This window comes from Pongo abelii, chromosome 8 (assembly GCF_028885655.2).
Source record: "Pongo abelii isolate AG06213 chromosome 8, NHGRI_mPonAbe1-v2.0_pri, whole genome shotgun sequence".
NCBI lineage: Eukaryota > Metazoa > Chordata > Mammalia > Primates > Hominidae > Pongo > Pongo abelii.
In genome coordinates, this window is record NC_071993.2 from 27,081,327 (window position 1) to 27,102,760 (window position 21,434).

Sequence of the window (21,434 nt, forward strand, 5' to 3'; positions counted from 1 at the left end):
CGCATGGCTAATGCTGTTGAGTACCTTTTCATATACCTGTCAGCCATCCTTATGTCTTCTTTGAAAAAATGTTCAAGTCTTTTGCCCATTTTCTAATCAGATTATTTTTCTATTATTGAATTGTATGAGTTCTTCATGAATTTTAGATATTAATCCCTTATCAGATAAATGGTTTGCAAATATGTTTTCCCAGACCATAGGTTGTTACATTTTGTTTATTGTTTCCCTTTGTTTTGCAGAAGCTTTTCAATTTGACGTCATTCCATTTATTTATTTTTGCTTTTATGGCCTAAGCTTTTGGTGTGGAATCCAAAAAGAAATTCTAGCTGGACACCAGCACTATCTGGTGAGCTTTTAAAAAATTCCAGAGCCTGAGACCCAATCTAACCCTCTCCCCCTAAAAAGATGCCAATTTCATTGGTCTGGGGAAAGGCCATTAGCTATTGCTATACCAGTACAAAAATGTGTCCAATTAAACAAGAAAATTCAAAATACAAAAATCAGGGTTTTATCATATAATATAAAAGATAAAGGCAAGATGTTAATATACAGACCACAGAGTACTACATAATAAATTAGAGCCACAAGAGGCTAGGCGCGGTGGCTCACGCCTGTAATCCCAGCACTTTAGGAGGCCGAGGAGGGTGGATCACAAGGTCAGGAGATCAAACTATCCTGGCCAACATGGTGAAATCCCACCTCTACTAAAAATACAAAAATTAGCTGGGCATGGTGGTGTGCACCTATAGTCCCAGCTACTCGGGAAGCTGAGGCAGGAGAACTGCTTGAACCCAGGAGGAGGAGGCTGCAGTGAACCAAGATCCAGCCACTGCACTCCAGCCTGGACGACAGAGCAAGACTCCATCTCAAAAAATAATAATAATAATAATAAATTAGAGCCACAAGTTTGGCTCTGGCTTTTGCATGAATCCACAAAGATAAAGGAAAAAAGATTATGTGATTTATAGTATCCATAAGGTCAAAATATCCTGGTGGGGTCCGGCATGGTGGCTTACACCTATAATCCCAGCACTCTGGGAGGCTGAGGTGGGCAGATCACCTGAGGTCAGGAGTTCGAGACCAGCCTGGCCAACACAGTGAAACCCTGTCTCCACTATAAATACAAAAATTAGCTGGGTGTGGTGGCATGCACCTGTAGTCCCAGCTACTTGGGAGGCTGAGGCAGGAGAATCGCTTGAACCTTGGAGGCGGAGGTTGTAGTGAGCTGAGATCGTGCCACCGCACTCCAGCCTGTACGACACAGCAAGACTCCGTCTCAAAAAAAAAAAAAAAAAAAAATATATATATATATAGGTAGAAGCAAAGCTTTTCCTAAAACTTCCATCTGACTATAAAAGGAATGTATTGCAATTCTCCTCAGTGATGTAAATATTAATATATCACACATTCTTCCCACCTTGCAGCACCGTACCTCCTCACCCAAAAAACAAAAATGAGACTGGCAGGATTTTCATAGAGATAGTGCCATGCTGCCTTTCTTCTTCTTTGTGGTAGTGGGGCAAGGTAGGAGAGGTAGGGTGGGTGGAAGAAATACCCAACTGAGTTGAAAAAAAAACTAGTTCTATATACCACAAGACATTAATAAACACTAACAATAAAGCCACTCGTACAAGCAGTCCCCAAGTTATGACAATTAGCTCATACAAAAGTGATTGATTCAGACCTATAACTCATTTATCTTCTATTTAACCACTCATCCAGTGGTTTCAGTTGATCATGCCAAACGTGTCTAGACAAATGAACAGAATATGTCAGGACACAGCAAAAGCACAATTTCATCTTACTAGTGTTAAATTTAAAACACAGTTTCTGTTTTCAAATCTGGGAAACACTGATCTGATCTTCTACAGTTTAGTGACAGCAGTTCAAGTATGTTTCTGACTAAGACTTCATCTCCTCCACCTTCCCTGGCACTTGACACTACTCACAGCTCTCCCAAACATGCCTTGCTATCTTTCCGTTCCTACTACCTACACATATCCCTTACCTCCCAATCCCCCTTCCCCTCAACTCTTTAAATTAATGACTCGGCTAAATTCATTCTTTAGGAGAAACTTTCCCTGAGAACCCCCAAACACTACTGTTCCTTAGAATTCTCTCTAAAAGTTCCTTTCAAATAGAGATCATTTTCAATCCACATGTCATATGTATTTGAAATTTATAAAGACTCTACACATATAAAAATACCAACAATCTATAATGCAGAAGGTTATGATAAAACATCAAAAGACATGCACCTCATGCAACAACAGTATATAGCCAGAGAAATTGGAATCCCTTTCCTCTCCTCTTCCCCCCTTCCCTTCCCTGTTCTGCCCACGCAGCCAGCTAGCAGTCAAGCTTTATTCCTATTCTCCAACCCACTGCTCTGCCAATCAATTCAATTGTGGAGGAGTAAAAGCTGGAAAGTGTCAGAAACCAACTGTGTACTAACAGCTGAAAAAGAGGGGGTCTATAGATTCACTTCTGTGACTGCAAATTACCTTCTGTAGGCGCATTAGCTTTATGCTGGGGGAAAATAGATACTGTTAAATAAGCCTTCTTTGGGTTCTCCTTTTCCCGCAGCCACCCATATCTCCTTCACCAAGGCTTGCTGATTCTTACCTTCCTTTTCAATCTTACTATAGCTATCTCAATTCATGAAATACTCTTTTTTTTTTTTTTGAGATGGAGTCTCGCTCTGTTGCCCAGGCTGGAGTGCAGTGGCGCGATCTCGGCTCACTGCAAGCTCCGCCTCCCGGGTTCACGCCATTCTCCTGCCTCAGCCTCCCAATTAGCTGGGACTACAGGCGCCCGCCACCACGCCTGGCTAATTTTTTGTATTTTTAGTAGAGATGGGGTTTCACCGTGTTAGCCAAGATGGTCTTGATCTCCTGACCTCGTGATCCGCCCACCTCAGCCTCCCAAAGTGCTGGGATTACAGGCGTGAGCCACTGCGCCCGGCCCATGAAATACTCTTTACAGCGAGACAAATGTGACAGTCCTCTAACTGGTCACTGTCCATCCAGTCTCTCCCTTCTCCAATCCATCCCATACCAATGCAAGATGAATCTTCCCAAAGCACATCCTTTGTACAAAAACTGGAAAGGCAGAAAACAAGCATACAGTTTGAGGGGAGAGGATAATAGCAGTATGGGGAGAAGAAGAGACATTTTAGGTTTGACTTTTAATACAACTGTATTGACCCTTTTATAGGAACATATTACCTAAATGCTTTTTAAAAAACAACAACAAAAAAAGCTGCTTGACATATTCTCTTTCCATAAGCAAACTTCTGACTGCCCAAACTAAAATCAAAAACCTTTCAAAAATAACAATTATTTTTCTTCCATACAGAACATTTCCTCATTTAACTATACATACTATAGACCAATTTTCCTTTTCTTAGATTTAAGGCTTTTCAATGATTTCTACATAGCTTATAAATAATATAGACACAAGGCAAGGCATGATGGCTCACACCTACAATCGCAGCACTTTGGGAAGCTGAGGCGGGCAGATCACCTGAGGTCAGGAGTTCGAGACCAGCCTGACCAATATGATGAAACCCCATCTCTACTAAAGCTACAGATACTAGCTGGGTACGGTGGCATGCACCTGTAATCCCAGCTACTTGGGAGGCTGAGACAGGAAAATCACTTGAACCCGGGAGGTAGAGGTTGCAGTGAACCAAGATCACACCATTGCACTCCAGCCTGGACAACAAGAGCGAAACTCTGTCTCAAAAATAATAATAATAATAATAATAATAATATAGACATCATACCACCACATCATAATACCTAGCAGGCAGTCTTCCATAGAGTAGGCAATTAACTATTTGTTGAATGAATCTTTCTCTATTTCAGTTCAACAAATCCCAATAGCCTCAAACACTCCTCTTTTTAGAAAAGAAAAACAATAAAGAGTCACAGTCTACCATGATGAGTTCAGGCACTAAAGATTTTAGAAAAAATGGATAGGCACGGTGGCTCATGCCTGTAATCCCAGCACTTTGGGAGGCCGAGGCAGGCAGAGCACCTGAGGTCAGGAGTTCAATACCAGCCTGGCCAACATGGTGAAACCCCGTCTCTACAAAAAAATACAAAAAGTAGCCAGGCACAGTGGTGGGCACCTGTAATCCTAGCTACTGAGGCTGAGGCAGAGAGACTTGCTTGAACCTGGGAGGTAGAGGTTGCAGTGAGCTGAGATCACACCACTGCACTCCAGTCTGGGCGACAGAGCGAGACTCCATCTCAAAAAAAAAAAAATTTTAGAAAAACCACCACCATTTGCTACCATCACCTCTAGACTAGCCTCCTTCCAATCTGTTCTGAACTCCTTCCAATCTGTAGTCAATCCTCTTCCAATCTGTTCTCCACTCTAAACAAGAGTAACCTTCATAACAAGTAAAAATGATATCATCCCATTGCTTAAAACTTTTTTTTTTTTTTCCTTGAGGCAGAGTCTCGCTCTGTTGCCCAGGCTGGAGTGCAGTGGCACGCTCTCAGCTCACTGCAACCTCCGCCTCCCGGGTTCAAGTGATTCTCCTGCCTCAGCCTCCTGAGTGGCTGGGACTACAGGCAAGCACCACCATGCCTGGCTAATGTCTGTATTTTTAGTAGAGACAGGGTTTCACCATGTTGGCCAGACTGGTCTCGAATTCCTGACCTCAGGAGATGGGCCCACCTTGGCCTCCCAAAGTGCTGGGATTACAGGCAGGAGCCACTGCGCCCAGCCTTGCTTAAAACTTTCAATGCCTTCTCATCAGCCTCAGAAAAAAAAAAAGATCAAAATCCTTATCTGGTACCTACCTACCTCTTCACAGACGACTCTGTTTACTCTGAAGTACACAAGTGTGTAACTTGTTCAAAATCACTCTGCCTTCACTCTCACCTTTGAGCCTGTACACATGCTGCTCCCCTCTCCACAGAGACACTGTTTTCCCTTCCCCCAAATGTTCTCAGTTAACATATATTCACCCTTCAGATCTCAACTCCAACATTACTTCTATGACACACCAAGCTAGGTGGCAGCACCTGATGTATACTTTCATGTCACATGTACCTTCCCTAGATGTAATTTATTATAGTCTGAGTTATTTGATTAATGGAGGAGGCCAACTATAAATCACCTGAGGGTAGAAACTGTATCTGATTGACAAAACAGTCTGACACATAATACGTGTAAAAAGTCACAGAATAACTGAGTATGTGACAAACTAATATATTCTGTCATACTAAGAAGCACAATACATACAATTATAAATATATTTCATTTTACTGTGCATTCCTTTTGGAACTCCTATGGCTCCAACTTGGGAGCCTATACAATTTTGCCAGTTTTCTTTGGGATCTTTATGGTATTATCTGATTATTCTAAAAGAATAAGAGTTATCACCCATTTGTCTTCCCACTATTCAAAGCAAACTCTGAGGACCAGGCACGGTGGCTCACGCCGGTAATCTTAACTCTTTGGGAGGTCAAGGTAGGCAGATCCCTTGACCCCAGGAGTTCAAGACCAGCCTGGAAAACATGTTGAAACCCTGTCCTTACCAAAAAAATAACAAAAATTAGCCAAGCATGGTGGTGCACACCTGTAGTCCCAGCTACTTGGGAGGCTGAGGTGGGAGGATTACTTGAGCCCAGGAGGTTGAGGCTGCAGTGAGCTGAGATCGCACCACTGTACTACAGCCTGGGCACAGAGAGAGACCCTGTCTTTAAAAAAAAAAAAAAAAAAAAAGAGCAAAATTTGATTATTATTAATTTTAAGGGAAGATGGAACTGAAAAAAAATAGGCTTCTCAAACCTTTTAAAAGAGATATTATTTAACAGAGGAAAAGATAAATGCAAAGCCTTTTTTCATGGAAAACATAAAATGTATATAATAAAAGGGGGAAAATGCCAGAGAAACAACTAAAACAAAAAGTGTACCCTCCGTTTTTTGTCCTTTTCTCCCACTTCAGTTGGGTTATTCTTATTTTTTAAGATGTTGGGCCAGACCTGGTGGCTCACACCTGGGAGGCTCACATGTTGGGAGGCCGAGTCAGGAGGATTGCTTGAGCTCAGGAGTTCAAGACCAGACTGGACCACATGGCAAAACCCTGTCTCTACAAAAAATATCCAAAAAATTAGCTGGGCACGGTGGCACACCTGTAATTCCAGCTATTTGGGAGGCTGAGGTGGGAGGATGACCTAAGCCTAGGATTTCAAGGCTGCAGTGAACAGTAATCAGGCCACTGCACTCCAGAACCTGGGCAACAGAGTGAGACCCTGTCTCAAAAAAAAAGAAGATGTAAATATATTAGTACCAAAATGATACATGCCATGGATAATAACAAGAGATCTCTTCACATCTAATTTGGAACATACTCAAATTAGAAATGAATGATTGTTATATCATTTTAAAATTAAAATTATTATTTCTCACTACTTCCTAAAAATAATTTAATTTTAACAACTGCCTATGAATCAAATAAATTCATATCAACAAATTACTAAATTTTTGGTATGAAATTTGAAGATAACAGATTTATGAAACTTTTACCAGCAAATCAGTTTCAAAATCAGTGCTAGTGAAAGGTGAATTGTACAGAGCAATAAGACCCAAATATTAAGAACCAAAATAATTAGCACAGTATGCAATATAAGAAGAGACTTTTTTTTTTTTTTTTTTGAGACGGAGTCTCACTCTATCACCCAGGCTGGAGTGCAATGGTACGATCTCAGGTCACTGCAACCTCTGCCTCCCAGGTTCAAGCGATTCTCCTGCCTCAGTCTCCCAAGTAGCTGGGATTACAGGCATGTGCCACCACGCCCAGCTAATTTTTGTATTTTTAGTAGAGACAGGATTTCACCATGTTGGCCAGGCTGGTCTTGAACTCCTGACCTCAGGTGACCCACTCACCTTGGCCTCCCAAAGTGCTGGGATTATAGGCGTGAGCCACCATGCTCGGCCAAGACTTTCTACATAAGAAACTTTACGTTTTTTATTTTAATGGTAACTACATTAGTCAGCGATGCTCAATATACATAGTAGTATACAATGATATTTAAAATTCAGACTCACATTACCACAAAAGGAAGGTATTAAGTCTACTGAACCAATCACCTATCCCAAATGTTGTCTAGTGTGTTCTGCAGACCCCTGAGGATTCCTAAGACCTTTACAGGGGGTCCACGAGGTCAAAATTATTTTTATAATACTACTAATGTTATTTGCTTTCTTTCCTGAGTTGACATTTGAAGGTACAAAAACAAAGGTAAATAAAATTACAATAACCTCTTAGAGGTAATCAAGGCAATGTCACCAACGATACTAGTAGTCATTGTGTTCTTTACTGCCAACCATCCACAGAAAAAAAAAGAGAAAGGTTTAAAAAAGCCAGTTTCACTTTAAAATGTTCTTGATGAAGCAAGAAAATTTATTAATTCTATTAAATCTTGACCCTTGAGAAAATGTATTTTAATATTGTGTATGACAAAATGGAAGTACACACACAGTACTTCTGCTACATACAAAGTATGACGGCTCCTGTTAGGAAAAAGCACTTGTGCAGTTTATTTGCAAGCTGAATAAGCCAATTGTTCATGGAACACCATTATTACTTCAAAAACAACTGACAGGTAAACTAAGATTATTTAGACTTGAGCATTTGGCAGACATTTTCCTAAAAATGAATAAAGTAAGCCTAATACTTCAAGGAAAATAACTGGTAATGTTTGTTGCCAAAAATAAAATTCGAGCTTTCAAGCAAAAACTGGGATCTTGGAAAACTTGAATCCATCAATGTGAACTTGAAAGCTTTGCAATACTCGAAAATTCTTCTAGTGAGATCTGTGTTAATATTACTGATTGCAATTTTTTCACATTGTATAATGAAATGTGTCAACATTCAGAAGGTCTGCATAACTCAGTGAAAAATATTTTCCAAATGGCCTATGCAATGTATTTTAAAGTAATGGAGTATAAAATACTTATTGATATAGTTTCAGAGTCCACACTGTAACTAACCTTTAAGAAACTACCATCTACCAAGTTTTGTTGTAGTATCAAAGAAAATCATCCACAATTATGTGCACAGCCTATTACAATAGTCCCCCTTTTCCACTACATAACTGTGTGAGGACAGATTTCCTTCATATACTTCAACCAAAATAAAATGAACGGATTAACTGCAGAAGCAGATATAAGAATTTTGTTGCCATCTATTTTTCACTGAGATGTGCAATAATGTAAAATAATGTTACTCTTGCCCTAAACATTTTTGTTTTGGAAAACTAAGGTTACATTTTTCATAAAACATTATTTATGTTAATAATAAACACATTAGATATCCCTTTAAACGAATAAATGTTTTAAACTGCTCAGTTTTAGTTTTAGTACAGTAAATGCTAACAGATAGAACCCGCCTAAGAAAAGTTCTCGGCCAGGCGTGGTGGCTCACACCTGTAATCCCAGCACTTTGGGAGACCAAGGCAGGCGGATCACGAGGTCAGGAGTTCAAGACCAGCCTGGCCAACATGGTGAAACCCTGTCTCTACCAAAAATACAAAAATTAGCCAGGTGTGGTGGCACACGCCTGTAGTCCCAACTACTCAAGAGGCTAAGGCAGAAGAATTGCCTGAACCTGGGAGGCAGAGGTTGCAGTGTGCCAAGACCGTGCTATTGCACTCCAGCCTGGGCAACAGAGTGAGACTCCGTCTCAAGAAAAAAAAAAACAAAAGAAAAGAATGATGCCCAGGTTTTCAGTGAGTGGGTGGTTGGTAGTAATAGGTTTAGAGGAAAGTGTTGAGTTCAGTTGCTAGCATCTTATGTCTGAGGCACCTGTGATTCAAACAAGCGGAGGGGTCAAGTAGGTTATTAGATATATGAATCTAAACCTCAACAGAAGAAAGATCTAATCTAGAGATTTAGATGGGAATAAATAAAACAGCTTGAGGTGAGATGTGTAGAAGAGAGCCCAAACGAAGCCACTTTAATACTTAATAGTAACAGAGAATAATGGGCCAGAGAGTAATAGGAAAAGCATGAAAGAAAGGTCTATCAGAGAAGCCAAAGGATTAACTTCTCAAAAAAAGTAGGAAAAATCAACCATGCAAAATGATGCAGAGAAAACAAGCACGATGAGAACTAAAATGGGAAAGAATTTTGCAACATGGAGGTTATTAGCATTCAGAGAGCAGTGGAAATAGAACAGGTTAAAGAGTGAATGAAAAGTGGGAGATGGAGGAAGATGCTTGGTTTTTTGTTTTTATTTTAAAAGACAGGGTTTCACTGTTGCCCAGGCTGGAGTGCAGTGGCATGACCAAAGCTCACTGCAGCCTTAAACTCCTGGGCTCAAGTGATCCTCCCACCTCAGTCTGCCAAGTAGCTGGGACTACAGACTAAGCTAATTTTTTTTTTGAGACAGGGTCTTGCTATGTTACCCAAGCTGATCTCAAACTCCTGGGCTCAAGCAATCCTCCCACCTCAACCTCCCAAGTAACTGGGATTACAGACTTGAGCCACTGCAGCTAGCTGACAATAGTGTAATAAAACTAGTTAATCCATAAAAGAGAGATAGGTCAGTTACTAGACGGGTATATGAAGTCAAAAGAGTTTTCAAGTATGACAGAGAGCTGAAATGTTTCAATTGTGAAAACACAAATTCAGTAAAGAGAGGAGGTATAAATTTATCAGGAGCATAAGGTTTACAAAAAGGCAGGAGAGGATGTGACCCAGAGTTAGGACTTTAGCTAGGAGGAAGAATGTCTCTCTTCCATTACAAAAAGGAAGTAGAATAGGGTGAGCGAGGATAGCAGGTTTGGAGATGCAGTGGTAAGAAATTATAGGTCTTATATGATGAAGTCTATTTTCTCTATGAACCAAAAGAAAGGAAAGGGTCAGGTTTCAAAAGGGGAGAAAAAAATTAAAATAGTTTGTGGTAAGTGGAAGAATAAACTGGCGAGGTTATCCAGTGGGATTGCCTAACTATCTATGTTGAAGGCCCACTTTTGAGTAATAATCAATTTTAAAATGACACCTATGAGCTAAGCATGGTGGGAGGGGTTTGGGGGGGAATGTCTGTAGACCCAGCTACTCAGGAGGCTGAGATGGGAGGATTGCTTGACCCCTGAATTACGAGGACAGCTGGGGATCACAGGAGACCCCAACCTTCATAAAAATTAAAAATAAAATGGCACCCATGTACTCTTTTCTCTATATTACCTTATTAAAATATGCAGCTGGGCCGAGCACGGTGGCTCACGCCTGTAATCCCAACACTTTGGGAGGCTGAGGTGGGTGGATCACCTGAGGTTGGGAGTTCGAGACCAGCCTGACCAACATGGAGAAACCCTGTCTCTGCTAAAAATACAAAATTAGCCGGGCGTGGTGGCACATCCCTGTAATCCCAGCTACTTGGGATGCTGAGGCAGGAGAATTGATTGAACCCAGGAGGCAGAAGTTGAGGTGAGCAGAGATTGTGCCATTATACTCTAGCCTGGGCAACAAGAGCGAAACTCTGTCTCAAAAAAATAAAATAAAATAAGCATCTGTTGTTACAACTCTTAAGTTGCTAATATTTGACATAGTAGGAAGCATCTTTTTCTATATGATATAATATATACATTTCTGATGTTTAAGTGGAGGGCATTAATTTCCCATGGGTTCTGAAAAAGTGCCACACTTGCCTTTCCACAGAAGGAAAAATAAAATGTACCAAATACAATTTTGTCAAAGAATGTAGAAATTATTAATAAAAATTAATTATAAAGCATTCAGGAAATGAGTGAATTAAAGGTAAATTGAAGTTTTTCAAAAATGTGTTTTTGCTGGTCGGGCATGGTGGCTCACGCCTGTAATCCCAACACTTTGGGAGGCCAAGGCAGGAGGATCACTTGAGTCCAGGAGTTCAGGACAAACCTGGGCAACACGCGAAATCCCATCTCTACAAAAATTACAAAAAATTAGCTAGCTGTGGTCCCTCATTAACAGATTTGCTTCATAAACACAGGTTCACTACCAACTATGTCTGAGAAAGTTTTATTTTGTAAATGGAGAAAATTAGTAGATCCAAAGTTAAAAGTACTTATTTGGGTTGACACACAGTAGTCAAATCTCAAGTCTCCATTCTAAGGGATGGATATTTACTGTTAAAATGACCAAGTCAACTATTTCCTTCAAAAACAAAATCGATGGCGTGAACCCGGGAGGCGGAGCTTGCAGTGAGCCGAGATCACACCACTGCACTCCAGCCTGGGCGACAAAGCGAGACTCCATCTCAAAAAAAAAAAAAAAAAATCCAATAATTGCTACTTTCCTATTGTCTTATTTCTCAACGATGTCCTTTTTTTAAAAAAATTCCTTTTTTCTAACATGATGTCTTAGTAAATATCAAGATCTATAAAGTTTGTAGTTCTGGGGTTTGACTATTATTTCTCTACAATCAAACCATAATTTCAATAAATATTACAATCAACACAAGATAATATTAGGAAAAATATACAACCTCCCAATCAAAACTTTTTAAATGCTTCAAAATTAGCATTAACTATCATTTTTACCTTAATTTTATTTTATTTATTTTATTTTTTTGAGATGGAGTCTCACTCTGTCACCCAGGCTGCCAGGCTGGAGTTCAGTGGCACAATCTCAGCTCACTGCAGGCTCCACCTCCGGGTTCACGCCATTCAGACCCCTCAGCCTCCCGGGTAGCTGGGACTACAGACGCCCGCCACCACACCTGGCTAACTTTGTTTTTGTATTTTTAGTAGAGACGGGGTTTCACTGTGTTAGCCAGGATGGTCTCGATCTCCTGACCTCATGATCCGCCCGCCTCATTCTCCCAAAGTGCTGGGACTACAGGCGTGAGCCACCGCGCCCAGCCTTTATCTTACTTTTCATGCCAACACTATTTTCATGGGTTTTATAGATTTATATCTGCACAATATCCTAGAGTTTGATCCAACCTCTTGTCCCAATATGAACACTCTTCCTTTCTAGCTAACATATTTTTGACTGTTAACTGTCTTAATTCTTAGGACATAATTTCACTGAATATAAATAAGGTTAGTGTAAATGGTCACACAGCAGATCCCCAATTGCCTAAATATCTCCTTTCCACAAGGACTATTAGCATTCCTGAGCTATCAGAATCAACTGGAGAAAGCAGAAGCACATAAGAAAAATTTGAAAGTATCGTAAGGGATTATTTCAATAATTTTCTAAGAAAACTCTTCAAAAGACAGAAGCATGCTAAAATTGAGGTTCTAAACAGACCAGGACTAGTCAGAAGAACTACATATAAAGCTGTTATTAGTATTAAAGCTACAAAAGAAAAAAGAGAAGACATTAGTTTTAATACAAATTTTCAGATATTATATAGCCCTAAAAATATGCAGTATTCACCTTGAGAGTATTAACAAGAACTGATATATGTGATATGGACTTTCATAAGAACTGATATGCTGGGTTCACAGACTTGGTGTGAAAGGAAAGAAAAAGAAAGAACTGATATGCTAGGTCAGATCCTGCTCTACCCAGCCCTGTATCACCTTCACACAACAGCATGAACAAACATGTAATGACATGGTATGGGTCGATTTAACAATTAACTGACGATCTTCTATAAAATTATCTAACCTTCTGTTAAATACATCCAACCTACATCTCTAACTTTGCTAGCCACTGTTTTACTCACACTTCAAAGTGCAATTCTAAGAATTCTAACCATTCCAGTCTATCCTAATCTCCTGAATCACTTCGACTGTCTTTCCCCAAACCTGGTTTGTATAGAAATCACATCTACCCAGAATATTTCAACATATTTTTTGTTAATCTCTGACACATGCTTCTTCAAAATTTCTTAGCACAATTGCAACACTGAATAAGAATAGAAAAAAGACAGGCAAGGATGCAGGAAAAGAAAAAGGATCCAGGGAGCTCAGTGAAAAGCTAGCCTGTAATTCCTATACAGGTTCAGTATCCCTAATCTGGAAATCCAAAACCCAAAACTTCTTAAGCATCAACATGACACTAAAAAAAATGTTCATTAGACTATTCTGGATTTCAGATTTTCAGATTAGGGAGGCTCAACCAGTAAGTATACAATGCAAATATTCCAAAATTCAAAAAAAAATCTGAAACATTTCTGGTCCCAAGCATTTTGAATAAAGGATACTTAATCTGTAGTTGAACACTTCAAATGCCAAAGTTACCATCTTTTGGTGATATAGGCAAGTCCCTAAATTACAAACATACCTCTTCTTATATTCACAACCTGGAAATAATGGTAAAGAGTTGTTAGGTTCCCAGGCTTGCCCAATACCAGTCTATTCTGTTTATTCCACGGTATTCCTGAACCAGTCTTGAGTTCTAGATTCTTTCATGTGAAAACAGTATGATATGAAAAGAGCACAGCCTATGGAGTCTGCCAGAGTCAGAAGGAAGTCCTGACTGCCAATTACGAACTCTATGACTAAACAAAACTTAACTTTTATGAGTCCGAATTTCCTCATATGTAAGACAGCACTGTCTGTCGTGGTGAGTTTTTAAGGATTAAAGATAATATAAAACCAACCAGCAGAGACTGCAATGGAGTACGTATTCAATAAATAGAGGCAATTATATTACCCTCTACCCTTCTCTATTACCGTCTACGCACACTGTTTTTATCCCCTATGTTGCCATAAGAACCCCGTTCAGGGCCAGGCGCGGTGGCTCACACCTGTAATCCCAGCACTTTGGGAGGCCGAGGCGGGTGGATCACCCGAGGTCAGGAGTTTGAGACCAGCCTGGCCAACATGGTGAAACGCCGTCTCTACTAAAAATACAAAAATTAGCCAGGCATGGTGGTGGGCACCTGTAATCTCAACTACTCGGGAGGCTGGGGCAGAAAAATCACTTGAACCCAGGAGGCGGAGATTGCAGTGAGCTGAGATCGTGCCACCACACTCCAGCCTGGGCGACAGAGCAAGACTCCATCTCAAAAAAAAAAAAAAAAAAGAACCCCATTCCGGGCTGGGCATGGTGGCTCACACCTGTAATCCCAACTCCATGTGAGACTGAGGACAGTGGATCACCTGAGGCCAGGAGTTTGAGACCAGCCTGGCCAACATGGTGAGACCCTGTCTCTACTAAAAATGTGAAAATTAGCTGGGTGCAGTGGCATGCACCTGTATTCCCAGCTACTCAGGAAGCTGAGGCAGGAGAATCACTTGGAGGTTGAAGCGAGCTGAGATTGTGCCACTGCACTCCAGCCTGGGTGACAGGGTAAGGCTCTGTCTAAAGAAAAAAAAAAAAACCCATTCAGGATTTATTAGATGGAATTTGGGATTTGGAATTGAGAAAATCTGGGTTTGATTCCAGGCCCCACCTCATACAAACTACTGAACTTTAGGTTGGGTATTTAATACCTCTGAACCTCTAATTGTCCATCTGTTACTCAAAAAAAAAAAAAAAAAAAAAAAAAAAAAACTGACACAGTTCGTAAACTGGCATAAAGTGTATAGTATCAGAAATGTTAGCTTTTACCTACTCCAAAGGGATCCTGCTCAAAAATTACCCACCTTCTGAGATTAAATGCGCTAATGAAGCAAATGTCACAGGAGGAGGAAAGCAAGCTGAAGTGAGTAGCTCACAGTAACATACTGGGATGATATCCCCTTCATACTCCTAGACTTTAGAACATACTTGTTAACCCAAATAAAGCTCCTGGTAGAATTCCAGACAAAAAATAAAATTAAATTTTAAAGTTAAGCTGTATGAAGACTTTTCTATCCTTACCCCCAACCTACCAATCTGCATCCTGACAAACCTTCTTAAGCAGTTTCTACTCCTTTTCACTCAGCTTTCCTTCCTATTTCCCAGAATAGTTCCCATAACAAAGGCAGTATGAACTAACTCTAAGGTAGAGCACAGAGAACTGGCTAAACATGTGTGTTCAAATTAAGCACTGTCCTTGGCATGAAAAATTCAATCTGGTCATATTAAAGGAAAATGGAAAAGTCTCTTCTGTATGTCTACATAAATGACTATATAAAAACACTTTCAGCCAGGCACGGTAGCTCACACCTGTAATCCCAACACTTTGGGAGGCCGAGGAGGGCAGATCACCTGAGGTCAGGAGTTCGAGACCAGCCTGGCCAACATGATGAAACCCTGCCTCTGCTAAAAACACAAAAAATTAGCCAAGCGTGGTGGTGGGCACCTGTAATCCCAGCTACTTGAGAGGCTGAGGCAGGAGAATCGCTTGAACCCAGGAGGTGGAGGTTGCAGTGAGCCAAGATCGCGCCATTGCACTCCAGCCCGGGCAATAGAGCGAGACTCCATCTCAAAAAAAAAAACAAAACAAAACAAAAAAAACCACTTTCTGGCAAGGTGCAGTGGCCTATGTCTGTAATACTGGCACACTGGGAGGCCAAGGCAGGCAGATCACTTGAGCCCAGGAGTTTGAGACCAGCCTAGGCAACATGGCAAAACCCCATCTCTACAAAACAAATACAGAAATTAGCTGGGAATGGTGGTGCGCACCTGTAGTCCCAGCTACCTGGGGGGGCTGAGGTGGGAGGATCTCCAAAGCCCAGGAGGTTGAGGCTGCAGTAAGCCATGATGGCATCACTGCACTCCAGCCTGAGCAACACAGCAAGACTGTGTCTCAAAAAAAAAAAAAAAAAAAAACTTTCTATTTTTAATATTATTTACCCCATGGCAACTTTTAAAACCCTGTCCTTGCATACACCTGTGGTCTCAGCTACATGGGAGGCTGAGGTGGGAGGACTGCTTGAGCCCAGGAGGTCGAGGCTGCAGTGAGTGGTGTTCACACACCACTGCACTCCAGCCTGGGAGACAGAGCAAGTCTCTGTCTCAGAAAAAAAAAAAAAAAAAAAAGAAAGAAAAAAACTGTCCTTTTTAACGTAGTAGAATCTTTTCAGATGTTTTGCTATTAATAATACAACCTACTAGTTAAAAGTCAACAGAACCAAAGAACTAATAAACTGCTGCAAGAACTTAAATGCACCACAGCCAAAAGAGTTTCTCAGCTACACACCTTAGCTAAACTGGACTGCACTTTCAAACTGTAGAAAAACGAAATGAAAAGTGAATCTCAGAACAAAAATCACCCAAGCAATAACTTAGCTCATCTTATTTAAAAATTCTCAAAGCACACGTGAACTGCATACTTTCACTGAGAAGAGGTATATATTTAGGAAGAGTATTAGTTATAAATAACCCAATCAGGTCACAGGAAGGATACAGAGAGACCTCAACAGACACCCTAATGGATATTTCTAATATTATTCATTCCCCATTCTTAGCACCAAAGTCAGCAGCACCACCTACCACAACAACTTCCACATCACTTTCTGAGCCTGACCCTGTCTGAGTCCCTTAGGGAGGCAACTAGTGGCCTGGATCATGCAGCCCAATGTATAAAGGCTACTAAGGTATTTAGATAATCATTGCTTTGTGTGAATTCTTTTTTTTTTCCCAGTATGAACAAAACACCTCACTGGTGTCAGATTTAGGATTATACCCCAACCCACCCCCACAAAAAAAGAAAAAAAAAAAAACGAGGCCACTGACTGTGGTTCTATTAGTGCACCATGGCACTAACATTTTATAAAGTGAGAGACTGTATGAAAAATAACATGACTTAATTAGAGATATTAGCAATGAAGTTTTAAAGTGCTTCAAAGTTACATGACTGTAGCAAGAGGAGTAAAGGAAAGGGGTCAGAGAGGGGTAAAAAAAAAGCACTACAGCATACAACTACCTGAAAAAGAAATAGTACACAGACAGGTTAAAACACGTTTACAGTTACTAACAGTTGCCAACACATAGTTACCACACTATATACTTGTCAGATTTCCCAACATGCAAAACAAAAAGGAGCCACCCCTGTATGAAGCACTTATCTACTGACTTCTACAGAGAAGACATAACTTTTCTGGAAAAGGAGCAATTAAACTTACTGTGCTCTCCTTTTGGCTTTCAAAAATCTTTAAAACTTTCAGCAAATTAAGCTTCTCCTCAATTTCAAGGCTTTTCATGTTAAGTTGAATAAAAGTTGCCTATTTTTAATATCGATAAACTACAAGATCACTTTTATATTTGCAAACTATATCCACATCTCTACTAGATTTTTAAAAGTTTTTCGAAGGGCTAAATATAAAGTTTGCACAAAGTGATACAGTAGATGTGGCAGGCATTCAACAAGTTCACTTATCAGGAGAATTCCTAAAGTAAAAGCTTGAAAAAAAAATTGTGAAGATAAATTCCGAGTAGTGCTACTGAAGATACAATGTTACTAACATGAAAACTGAGAAATATTCAAAACATTCTGAAAACAGCATCTCCCTCTAAAAATAAAGAGGGGAAGCATTTGCCAACACAGAAACATCGGTTCTTAAAAATTATAATCACATGGGAGGCATTTCTATAAATAATTTAGTTCTGAATTGCAATAACCCTAACCTTTCAAAGCACGTTTTGGCCTTGCCTTACCAAAAGCAAGAGCATTCGTGGTGCCTTTATATTTATACAAAGGACTGTGCTACTTTGTTTCTAGCGCAAACTGTTGGTTTACACAGTTAAAGATCTTCAAAACAAACTACCACACACAATTTACTTCCAATCATCCAAAGAGAAACGAACAAACAAGCATCTGTCACAAAGTCCCAAGAGTTTTCTAATTTACAATAACAGATATTTTTACGTTGTAGTTCAGAGGCTACCTCTGTTCGTTTTGTATTTGGATTCATATGCTATACATTTACTTAGCTTGTTAAGAGAGAAACCTCAGAAAATAAGCAACCGGCGATGACACCAGTCTAATTTAAGTTACTTATGAAGCCTACAGCTCAAGAACTTTTGGGAGAAGAGAGGATAAGCCGTTTTTCCAAGAAGTTAAGAACAATTCGTGTTTGATAATTAATGATAGCAGCCCTAACAACCTCTTAGAATACATTATGGTAGGGCGGAAGTGAAAACGGTGAGAGGGGGGAAAAAAACCCCGACTTGAAAATGGACAAGCAGGCAGATTTACAAACCTTCAATTAAAGGAATTTTAAGATGAACTTCTCTCAAACGCCCTCCCTCACTCCCCACACCCGCTTCCTCCTCTCCTCCGGGAGGTCGGTGTAATGTGACTCATGACAAATTTTTTTAAAATAAATAAATAAATAAAAGACACACCCTCTGGGGGCTGAAACTGACATAATCGCCCCCACCCCACCCTCCGCCGACACACAACACACACCCCGCTGGTCCTCTCCCTTCTGCGGCTTCAGCCTCGTCCCTGCCCTCTCCTCTCCCCTCTCCCGTCCTGGACCTCCTCTCCGGGCGCAGAGAGGCAGCGCGGCGGCAGCTCGGGGGTATTCCGGGACGCCAGCCCTGCGGACTGGAGGCTACCTGGGGGGCGCGCGACCCCGGTGGCCGGCCCTGGGGGAAGCGGACGCGAGGGGGGCGCCGGGCTGCGGCAGCGGCGGGCTCCCGGCTCCCTCGCCCATTTTCTCTCTCCCCTTCTATCGGTTTCCACCACCACAGCCACTTCCTGTATCGCAGCCCGACTCCCTCAGCCCGGCCACTCGCTCTGTCCCCGGTTGGGGCTGGGGTTGGGGCTGCGGTAGGGGCTCGGGTTGGTGGCAGCCGCTGAGGTCAGGGCAGTTCCCCACCCCGCCCAGTGGGCTGGTCACTCCGGCGGGTCCTCGACCCGGCCAGCGCCCGCCGGCCGCCAGCGCGCCTCACCTGTATGTAGTTGTTTTCACAGTAGTCCGCCACCCGAGTCAGGTTCTGGTAACTCTCGATCAGCGCCCTCTTGCCAGACGGGATCTCCTCCTCTAGTAACATCTGCAGCTCTGCCATTTTCCACCCCTCTGCATCGCTTCCTCTCGCGTTAAAGAGACAGAGGCAGCAAGGTCCGCCGAGGCTCCGAGCACCTCACAGCCCGGATACGAACCGCCTACCCGCCCTCCCGCCTGGTATTGTGGGACTGCACCTCCTCCCCTTCCTCCTCACTCTCTCCGGCACCCCTCCACCCACTTCGCGCAGCCGCCTGAACCTCGTTCTCTCGCGAGCGTTTATTTCTCCCACCCAACGGGCCGCGGGATTTTTTTTTTCTTTCGCACTGTCTTCTGGGAATTGTAGTCTCTCCTAGGCTAGGCTGCCCGACCAAAGCGCATGCGCCCAGACACCTCCGAAAACCAACGCGGCAAGAGCGCAGAAAGCGGAGAGCGAGGGTAGAGGGAGGGGGCGGTGTTGGGGAGAAGTCCGGAGTTTCCTCACAGCTCCGGAAGGTGGCGCCACAGGGTGATTCTGGGGTAATGAAATCGGTTCCCCAAGTTTCATGTGAAACTTGGCAGAACTTGGTTAATTAGGAAATGTCGGTGAATCAGGGACACCCATTCAGAGAAGGATTAAAAAGGGACAGAGTACGGAAAACTAGATTTTTACTTCCTCTGCATTCTTAGAAATAACGCGAGTCGGGCTTTACTTTCTGAACTTCCGCCCCCATCAATTCATTTAAAATTTAGCAAACATTTCTTGATTGCCAGCTGTTTACCAAGCAGTGTACTAGACACTGGGGGTACAAGTTGAGTACGAATACTCCGTACCCTTAAAGACTCAATTATAAAATAAACATACATAGCTTGTAGTGCTTTCCTGTCCTAATTTCTCTTTTCTCTGACTCTCCTTATCATGTAATCTTCCTACACTTTTAAGGTCATGTGCGCGTTTTATTAGGGGTGGGGGTTGTTCCTTTGTTTGAGACAGGATCTCACTGTTACCCAGCCTGGAGTACAGGGGCACAATCACGGGTCTCTGCAGCCTAGACCTCCTAGAGTCAAGCGATCCTCCTGCCTCAGCCTCCAGAGTAACTGGGACTGCAAGCGTCGGTCAGTACACCGGGCTGAGCTTTTTAATTTTTTTGTAGCGACAGGGATCGAATTATGTTGCCCTCGCTCGTCTCGAACCCCTGGCCTCAAGCAGTCCTTCTGCCTCAACCTCCCAAACTGCTAGGATTACAATCATGAGCTACCCACCCTGACCCTTCGTTTTTTGCTCCTGGATTTTTGTTTTGTTTTGTTTTTATCACCTGCTTTGGAATAGTCTCCAAAGGCCCTATATTTCAAGCTCTTCACTTCAACAGGAACATTAAATGCTTCAGATATAATCAGCTATGAAAAGTGTTGTCCAAAGGCCGAAGAGGAAACTAAAGATCATTGTAAAATCCATATGTTCATGTATCTCCATAAAGTCATTTAGAATCAAAATAACTAGGAGTAAAAACATCACTCAACCAAATTAAAAATTGCCAGCACCAGGTATTTATTGAATATCGCCTTTACTGGGGCCTTATTCAGGGTCCCAGGGAACCAGTTTCCCTCTTCGACCTCTGAAAGGAAAAACTCAGTTTCCTACTAAAAACATTAACTTCCCCTTGCCACCAGATTCTCCATCAAGGATTCTATCAAAAGATAACTATTATACCTATTCCAGATATTATGGAAAGTAATACATTTATTATCTGGAATAGGTGTAATAGTTTTCTTTTGATATTTATCATTAACCCAAACGACTTAATCCAAGTTATTAAAATTTAATGTATTATTGATCTTGGTCTCTACTTGAGGTTTAACTGTAGAAATCACTCAGTTTGCATATATTCAAATATTGACACATTTTAACAACATTGGGGAAGTGATTAGGGAGGTGATACTAATTTACTGTTTCCAACGTACTGTCCATGCAGTTGAGCTATGAATGAATAATAATGATGATGATGATAAATACAAATAAAAAGTACTGTCAGATTTCTTCTCACAACTCTGAGAGATAGATACTATAAATATTATTTTCCTTCCTTATCAAATAAGGAAATTTAAGCTTAGATAGGTTAAGGAGTTTAGCTAAGGGCACTGAAAATGCCGTCAAGTGTCGTAGGTTACGGATTGATATGGTTTGGATCTGCATCCCTGCCAAATCTCATGTTGAATTGTAATCCCTAATGTTGGAGTTGGGACCTGGGGGAAGGGGGAGTGGATCATGGAGCAGATTTCTCATGAATGGTTATGCAGCATCCTGTTGGAACTCTCCTTATGATCTCGAGTGAGTTCTCCTGAGATCTGGTCATTTAAAAGTGTATGACAGCCCAGTGCAGTGGCTTGTGCCTGTAATCCCAGCACTTTGGAAGACCAAGGTGGGAGAATCCACTTGACTCCCAAAATGGGAGACCAACATGACAAACTACTCCCGCTTGAGTTCCAGACCACCCCGAGCAACATGGCAAAAACCCGTCTCTACAAAACACACGAAAAATTAGCCAGGTGTGGTAGTGAGCACCTGTAGACTCAGCTACTTGGGAGGCTGAAGTAGGAGGATTGCTTGAACCTGGGAGGCAGAGATTGCAGTGAGCCAAGATCACACCACTGCACTCTAGCCTGGGTGACAGA

The 21,434-nt window shown here is 41.6% G+C and overlaps 1 protein-coding gene across 12 annotated transcripts in view; it reads right to left on the reverse strand.

Annotated features, from left to right (window-relative positions):
• The window catches only part of ABI1 (abl interactor 1), a 117,816-nt gene extending 98,758 nt beyond the window's left edge, over positions 1-19,058 (reverse strand). For 3 of the 12 annotated variants that reach the window (XM_009245189.3, XM_054521654.2, XM_054521653.2), the window contains exon 1: positions 18,730-19,021. In XM_009245189.3, coding sequence (XP_009243464.1) covers positions 18,730-18,846 — 117 coding nt within the window. In that variant the 5' untranslated portion in view covers positions 18,847-19,021. 12 annotated transcript variants of the gene reach the window in all.
• Positions 19,059-21,434: the final 2,376 nt, after the last annotated feature.